Source organism: Vigna unguiculata, chromosome 9, assembly GCF_037176805.1.
Source record: "Vigna unguiculata cultivar grain cowpea cultivar isolate G323 ecotype 2 chromosome 9, ASM3717680v1, whole genome shotgun sequence".
NCBI classification, from domain to species: domain Eukaryota; kingdom Viridiplantae; phylum Streptophyta; class Magnoliopsida; order Fabales; family Fabaceae; genus Vigna; species Vigna unguiculata.
Window position 1 is genome coordinate 34,185,997 of NC_140800.1, and position 9,065 is coordinate 34,195,061.

The 9,065-nt window shown below is 27.6% G+C and overlaps 1 protein-coding gene across 4 annotated transcripts; it reads right to left on the reverse strand.

Moving 5' to 3' along the window:
- Nucleotides 1–6,361: 6,361 nt before the first annotated feature.
- Nucleotides 6,362–8,348, reverse strand: LOC114196283 (uncharacterized protein At4g00950-like). 4 transcript variants are annotated; one of them, XR_003606653.2, is made up of 3 exons: nt 7,613–8,348; nt 6,854–6,979; nt 6,362–6,659 (listed from the first exon to the last, which is right to left on the reverse strand). XR_003606653.2 is itself a non-coding variant. In XM_028086881.2 (3 exons), exons 1-2 carry the CDS (start codon nt 8,156–8,158, stop codon nt 7,395–7,397), a joined length of 609 nt encoding a protein of 202 aa, XP_027942682.1. In that variant the 5' UTR covers nt 8,159–8,348; the 3' UTR covers nt 6,362–6,659. The 4 variants fall into 4 exon arrangements, 3 of the variants coding, with proteins under 3 accessions (XP_027942682.1, XP_027942680.1, XP_027942681.1); XM_028086881.2 differs by lacking the exon at nt 6,854–6,979 and adding an exon at nt 7,395–7,457; XM_028086879.2 differs by lacking the exon at nt 6,854–6,979 and having other exon boundaries at nt 7,613–8,335.
- Between the last annotated feature and the right edge of the window lie 717 nt (nt 8,349–9,065).

The following is a 9,065-nucleotide window of genomic DNA, read 5'->3' on the forward strand; positions in this document are numbered from 1 at the left end:
TTTAATAAAAATATAAAAAAATTAAAACAAATTATATTTGAAATAACATATATAAATAATATATAAATAATCAAATTAAAAATAAACTACATATCATGGAAATTGATTTTTAAGAATATTCGAATTTTTTTATTTTAAATTTGATTATTTATATATGTTATTTTAAATATCATTTTTTAATTCTTTTGTATTTTTATTACATTTTTAATAAATTATACAAAAATAAATTTAAATTTAAAAATATCAAAAAATATATAATTAAAAAAATTAAAATTTAATTAAAATGAAATATTTATATTTTAAACAAAATTAAAAAATTCAAATAAAATATAAAATAATATACATAAAAAATAAAAATAAATAATTATAATAATATCAATAAAATAAATAAAAGTAAAAATAAAATTAAAAATTAATTTAAATTAAAATAATAAAACTTTTTTAATATATATTTATATATATGGAAGTCGACTTGCGTTTGTATATATATTCGGAAGTCCCACTTCCGTTTATATATATATATTTTAAATTATTTAAAGTTTTATTATTTGAATTTATTTTTTTTTTTTGATTTTTTTTTCAATTTTTTTTTCAATTTTTTTTTCAATTTTTTTTAGTATTTTTTTAGTATTATTTTTTAGTTTTTAAAGTAATTTTTTTAAAATTTAAAATTTTTATAATTTTGTATACGTATTTTAAAAAATTAAATAAAATAAAATATATAACTTTTTTTATATACGGAAGTTGACTTCCGTAATGTTTTTTTGATTTTCGGAAGTTGATTTCTGGTGATGATTTTTGACTTCCGGAAGTCGACTTTCGGTGATGATTTTTGATTTTCAGAAGTTGACTTTCGGTGATGATTTTTGACTTTCAGAAGTCGACTTCCGGTGATATATTTTGATTTCCGAAAATCATATATTTTGACTTCCAGAAGTTTACATAATTTTGGGGTGTAGTGTTTGTGGAGTTTGTTAAATGGTGAAAGGGTTTTATAAGAATTTTAAGAAAGTTTGGAGGTGTAGAAGAAATTTTGGAGGTGCAGGAAGAAAGACTCCTCTTTTATTGTGTTTCCGTTTCAACTTTAATTGTTTTTTATGAATAAGATAGGACTTATTTCTTCGCTCAATTTTGATCTTATTAGATACTGTTTATATCAAAATTCAGCTATCATGGTAACAAATAAATTTGAATTTAACAATTTTTTAAAAGTTATTCACAAAAAATGTTTTTTTCATTTATATTTTCAACAACATACAATACCTTCGTTACTTAGTGTCTTTTACTCGTTTAAATACACTCAACCTAAAAACCAAGTATTTTAATGGATTGGTTTCAACTAGTTTTTGAAGAATTTTTAACCGAAAAATAATTAGTATTTAATTTTTTAAATGCACTGTTAATCAACTGTAAGTTGTTCTTCACAATAAATCTTATGGATTAAGAATCAAATAGTAGAGTAATATTCCTGCTTTATGTTATAATAATATTATAATTAGTCTTTCTATAAATCTAATATTGTATTAGAGTTAAGCACATTAAAATTAACTAAATAGAGATCATATTTAAATAGGTATTATTGATTTAAAATTTATACTCAGACGATTAATCGAGTTATATATTTACAATTTTTTTATGAAAAAAATAATAATTGTTTGAAGACGTTATTGATATGACTCAAGAGGAAATATGATTAATTTTAAGTGTGCAAAACAACTACAAGATTTGTTATTTGCATTGGTCATACAATTTGTTTTGCATATGTTAAAAGTGAAGTAAGTTGAATGTCTTCCACTCTTTAAAAAATCTAAAAATTATCTTTCATTCAAATATTATATTATGTTTTAATTAATGTATCTCACTTTTAATAAAAATATTAGGACTCAAAAATAAAATACATTTTTTATTTAATTTTTATTAAATTCAACTATTTCTCTCTAGCTATGATATTTGTAGCCAGATAACAGTTTTTTAATATATATATATATATATATATATATATATATATATATTATTTTTATTTTTATTTTATTTTGTATTAATTTAAATATCATGTTTTTTAAAATTTAAAGAAATATGTATAAATAATAAAAATAAAATAAAATTAAATATTTTATTTATTCAATTATTTGTATAAAAGAAAATTATTTCTATTATTATTAATTTTATACTTGTTGTACTTGTGTCCATGGTGTATAGATTATTGGTGAAGGAAAAATGACATATCTTGATCACATTATGTAATCTTTAAAAGTATTCAAGAGTATATCGATCAAGAAAAAAAAAATCATAGTTTGATTCAACGAGTTTAAATTAACCCAATGCAAGAGCGTTTGTGTTTGAAAAGTCACTGTTGAAATTAAAATTTGTTATGGTTCTACAGTAATATGTATAAGTGCATACATTTTTTAAAAAAATTGAAAAATAACAATTTATATGTATAATAATGTAATCTTTAAATTTCCGTGTTTTTTAAAGTTTTAGAAACATTATACTCGCAAGTTTTAGCATGAAAATAATTAAATGGGGGAAACACAGTTTAATTATTTTTTTAAAAAGAGGGTTTTGTTTTAATTAATTATGAAAGTATAACATTCAGACTTTTTATATTTTCTTAATAAGTGTTGATTAATAAATAACAGTTAGAAGCGTTTTATAATTACTGAAGAAAATTACGTGCAAGACACGCCATTTAAGCCTATGCTGTTAAGTCGAACCGTAATTGCAAGCTTTGAATCTTATCTGTGAAGGTCACTGTTGACTTTGAATTAGGTTTTAGTCAGATTAATTACTGCAATTCCAAGTTTCTTACATTCAACATATTGATACCCTCACTTATGTAGGCATTATTAATATTTAGTTATTTAAAGTCTGGCAATAAAAAAATAATAGAGAACTTTTTCCCCTATCTCCTGCATTTTATTTTGGAAAAAATATGTTTTTTATCTCTCAAATTTGATCTAAATTTAAAAATGATTCTTAGTCGAAATTTAGTCATTGTTGATCTCTATACTTTCAAAATTATTATTTTTAGTTCCTATTTTTGGACGGCGTTAAAAATAATAACAAATGTCGTGCCACGTGTTTTTAGTCCCTATTATTAAAAAGAACAAAACACGTAACACGCCGTTTGTTATTTTTAACGTCATCCAAAAATAGGAACTAAAAATAATAATTTTGAAAGTACATAAACCAAATAATAATCAAATTTTGATTATGGACCATTTTCAAAATTGAGTCAAACTTGAGGAACCAAAACATATTTTATTTCTTTTATTTTATGCGTAGTTTTCAAAAAGCTTTTTCCTTGATTTATTTATACTTTAAATTACTTATACATGTATTGATTGTTTTAAATATTATTTTTAATCATTAATATCGCATCCTCTACGATGTGATTTTGCTTAATTATTTAGCTAACTGTTATAGTTGATTGTCTATAAAATAAAAAGAATTTAGTGAAGTAAAATATCGAAAAATGAATATAATTTTAACTTTCATTTCTTAATTCATGGCTTGTGGTGAGGACCGACCTAACAAAGAGGAGTTAGAAATGGAAATAGTTTGAATTGTGAGTTACGTTTGAGACCCTAATATACCCTAATACACGCCATTACAAGCTACCAGACCTGTAATTTCAGCAATAAAAACCACAGGGTACGGTTCAACCTAAATCATCCTATTCTACGCTTAAATCAAATATATTTATAATTTTAAAAAAAAAATCTTACCTCATCTATTATTTTAAAAAACTAAATCAGAATAAATATGGAAAGAAGTATGTCCAATTATATCGACACAATCATCTTTTAAACATGATGACGTTAATGTCAATTTAATCATAATGTCAATTTAACTATTTAAAATATAATGAGATTAATTGAAAAAAAATATTAAGATAAAATGAATCAAATCCGACCAAAATAGTAATTAAAAAACATAAAAAATGTTCAATTTTCAAAAACACAATAATAACTCATTCTCTTCGTCTACTTAACGATTTCTAATAAAATTTATAACCAACCCATAATATTAATTTTTAAAGCGAATGATGCTTCATATTACTTTATTATAATGAAACACTAAGTAAAACATAATTGAACAGAAGTGCTTGATTTCAAAGTCAGTAGGTAATTAATAAAAAGTAATTAACAAAACATTAATAATTGGTCGCAAGATACTTAAGAAGATCTCTATTTTATTTAAAGAAATTTTTTATTAAATAATAGTTTGTTCTTAACACATATCTACATTTTATATAGGTATCAGCTAAGTATTCGGCCTATTAAAAGTGTATTTAGACTCTGGATGTACGTTTGACACGCCTTAACTTGATTCTAACATGATTTTTCCCATCAACCCTGCATTGGGTTGAAAGTGTGACTTCAATTTTTAGACATAACTTTCATTAAAGAACTTAAAGGAATAACTTTTGAAAATAATTGTACGATTCTCATTTTTTATTTTATGACGTGATTTAGTATAAATTATTAAATTTTTTTTAAAAAATAATAATATATTAATTAATATTTTATATTAAATCACATAAAATAAAAAAAAGAAAGTAAAAAAAAGTGAGAGTCATACTATATTTTTCCAATAACTTTTTCATCTAATACTCATGTTATTTGTTTGGTGCGTATATCTTTCTGTAGTTTATGTTATTTGTTTTATTAACACTTTTAACGAAGTAACGTATATGCTACTATAGTTATTTATTTGTACGTTGCATTATAGTACTGTTGGTATAAATATATGCTATTTATATTGGTAATTTATTTTTCATTTAATAAAAAACTATACGAAGTAAACAAAGTCAACGCTTAACTTTACTACATAACATTACAATGATACGGTGGAAAATAGCGACCAAAATTAAGTCTTTTTCATAAACTGGGATGTCAAAAGAATCCATACCTGCATATATTAGCAGATAAAATTTATAACGGATAAGAAATAAATATTGTAAATGGATATCCACAGGTAACAGGTACACATATTTTTAATATCACATGTTAACAGAACGGGTACGAGTATCATAGTATCCGTACCCGTGGATATCGGTATCCGCTATACTCTAATTTAAGTTGAAAAAAAACATAATTAAAAATATTAACATATTGATTTTAAATGAGTTATTTTTTATCAATTAGTTTTAAAAAAAATTCATTTCTTTGTAAACGGTCATTCAACACTATTTAAATGAGTTATTTGGACTTTGTTCTAAATTTATAAATGTTATGTATTGTATTTTATTTGAATTTAAGATTAAAATATGTTATTAAATATTTATTTTCTTTTTTTTTGTAAATATTCATGTGCACCCATGAATATTAAAAAATTCTGCAGATACCCACATAATGAATACCCGACGAATATGAGTACGTGTATGGAACAGATATTTATCCAACAGGTAGAGTACAGAGGAGCTGCTACCTGTATCTTATCCGCCCGCCTCCGCTGACATCCTACTCATAATTCAGGGCTTTTTTGTAATTGGGGGTCTATTCTAACTCAAATTTGTAAAAAAGGGTTCTTCGAATTTTTTTTTTGTAAAACATGGTCAAATCGTCATGGGGGAGGACGACATTAAAGGTGAAGTCGTCCTCCTTCCGACCAGTTTCATTTTTTTTTTTGAAAAGGCAATGTCGTCATAGAGCAGTCCGGTTCTGTCAATTTACACAGTGAAGTCGTCTTCATGATTGACGACTTCAGTTTTATGTTTTTTTTTTTTAAACTTTTTTTAAGCAATTAATGGTAAAAAAAATAGTGAATTGGAACTTCAACCCTTATTCACAACCTTTTTCTTTTTGGCAGTCTGTTATCACTCTTTCTTCCACTCTAATATTCCCAAACAAGAAAAGCAATTTCATTATGATTTATACTATTAATTACCATTTGAAATAACTGGTCACAGCTCAAAAATAACGTTTTAAAAAAAAATAAAAGTGAAACCATCATGCACTCTGACGACTTTAATCTAAAACCGGTCTCCGGCACGACGACATCACTTTTTCAAAAAATAAAAATTAAAACCGGTTTAGGGGGAGGACGACATTAAGTCGTCCTCCCCACGACAACTTAACCCATTTTTTTAAAAAAAAAATTCAACCGACCTTATTTTACAAATTCATGATCAAAACGATCCAAAAATACAAAAAAGCACATAATTCAGAGATCCAAAATCCAAATAAATTATGCGTAAAATTTACTTAAATATGGCTATCGTAATGGTAGAATATAAGTACCAATCACTTTCGCTTTGCTATTATGACTGTCATAAATATTATTTATACAATTTTACAGAGTTAATTAATTTTCATTTCTAATCTCGAACACACATGGCTGTACAATAACATGATAATTCAGTAATTATTTGTAATTATATATATACAAGTTTACCACCAAAATTATATTTACAAACTGTTTGACCATACGCTACGGTGCGAGATAGGAGTGCAACATGTAAAATATTTTTTTTTTATTTATACATAAATAGCATTTTTTTGTGAGAAGGATATAATTTGTGGAATAAGTACATTTGACAGGAGTAAAAATCTAAAAGATCAAACAGTGTCGAATTTGGAAGCACATTTTTTCTGCGTTTGTTGCTTGCGTTTCCATGGGACCACTTGCTTAAAGCTTTCATAAATGCTTGCCTGCAGTTGTAAAATTATAATTAGATGATGAGATATCAACCTAACCCAGTCATTGCCACAGAGAACGATTAAATACACAGACGGTGCAAGCAAAAAAATCTAAACCAACCAACATGGACGAATCAATTATGCAAAAATTTATGTTCATAAGTTCAAATTTAAACCAAGAAAAAACAGTGTTCCTTCAAAATCACCTGTCATCATTGACTTGTATGATTTTCGAGATCTTCAAAAGTATTATGATGGGGATGTTCTCAAAATGTTTTTTGTTTTTTTCCCATAGCCAACAAGAATTTCTCGATCGCAAGTAGCAGGGATATCTGAAAGTAGAAATAACTTTATGATCTGTGCACTGTAACAATTACACTTATTTGAGGTGTTTTTTAGTGGCACAAGCAACGACACCAATGCTTTTTCTTCGGCCAGCACAAACGTTGTTATCGTTTGACTGTCTTAATTTCTCGTCTCACAAAAAGTAACCAAATCTTTCCATTCTTGCGTAAGTGTAGGGTAAGGTACACTTATCTTAAGAAAATCAAAGACGGAAAGTACTCTCAAAAATCGAAATCACCAACTTTTTTTTTTCTTTCTTAGTGTGAAAATACAAGACAATAAGCTTTTATAATTTCGGTGGCGTTATATGCTACCTATATAATATGATTAAAGCAAACATCAATATTTATATAGTCTTAGTCAAAGAGCAGTTTTGTCCACAAAAAAAATCATAATGCATACCTAATACCTTAGCTGGCTCTGCTTTATGTATGCATGATTTGGATAACATGTACCTTTAAGCGACTAGAAAAATGTGTAAGTTGTTTAAACGTACACAAATATTTATATATATTAAAAAAGTTTGCCACAATAATCCATGATTGGAAATATATAGAATAAATGAAGAAAATAACTGTAAATAATATCCGGCAAGGGTAAAACGAAGCGATATGACTTACCCACAACTGTGACCTTTGCTTGGACAGAGTCCAGAAGGTTCCTCTTCTGGGAACCCTTGTGATCTTGACGTTTGGCATTGTAGTGGAAGAACAGTGAGGTGAAAAGTCAAAACTGCCCTCGCCGTCGTCGGTGGTAATCTTCTTGTAGCCGCTCCATCTGGAGGAGCCAAAGTTGGAATTCCAGTAACCCCTGGGAGTCCTATAGGAGGTGGTGAAGGAGACGGCTCGGCCCACGTAAGGCCCATCCAACACGGTTGTATGGGAAGGCCCGTCCACGTTGGTGTCCAACAAAAACAACAACCTCGGAGGCAGCTCCAGTGTTTTTTTAACACTGTTGTCGGGCTCCGATTCGGTGTGGGAATGCCTGGGCTTCCCCGGTGCTTCCTCCCACTGGAAAGGAACCGAAATGGTGGTCTGCGGCGGCGACGGCGGAGGAGGAGTGCCCGGCGCTATGCTTGGCCGCGAGATTAAGAGAGGGAGTTTTGTCGGCTTGTAGGTTGGTTCGTGAACATGATCACACTTCTTCTCCGAGTCTGACTCCATCATTGGTTGTTGTTACTGATTCTATCTCTCAAAGAGTGAGAGTGTGGAGGTAGCTAACTAGCGTGGTGGTAGGGGCACCTTATGATGAGATAGTGAAGTGGGTATGTGTGGTTTTATAGAGATGGAAACGTGTCATTGAGTTAATTGGTTAGAGAGAGTGAGAGAGAGAGAGAGAGAAAAGGGGTGTTTGTGTGTGTGAATCATGGAGATGTGGAGAAGTGTAAGGAGTGTAATATGGTCCTTTGAAAAGTCATGGAGATGACATAAATTACGTGTGTTTGGTTTGCGACCTAGTTGTGGACTTTTTGGTAGTAAAGATGAGAAGTGTAGAAAGGAAATGAAGAAGTCACACTCTATTCTACCCCAATTTAGGGTAACCGCAGCTACCACTAGATGCAACTCTTCACTCTCTCCTTCATAATTCTTCACCTTACTCACATCACTACATAATTTTCACCATTTACATATATAATTCACCTTCATAACTTTCACTTTGAAAAAAAAAATTAAAAATAATATTGAATTTTATTGGTTCTCATGTGATTATATATCAAAGTTCTATATCGAGTACTATGAAAAAGAAAATAATAAAAAAGTATTACAAAAAATAAAGAGTTGCTTTAGAATTATCATCCCAACCTAATCAATTTTTTAGGTGCGAGGAAACTTCGATAATTGTGTGTTATTGAAAAATTTGTAATTTTTTTTAAAAAAATTGTACAATGAAGAATTTGTAGGGTTGGTCTACAAAAAATTATGTTTGAGTATCTATGAACGTAAACCTTGAGGTGCTGAACTACATTAAATTTTTTTGTGTAATTTTATTTATATTTTTTTTTATTATTTGTAGGTATGATTCGGCTTGAAGAGATTATCTTAGTGTGTAATTTATAAATAAATTTCAAACACT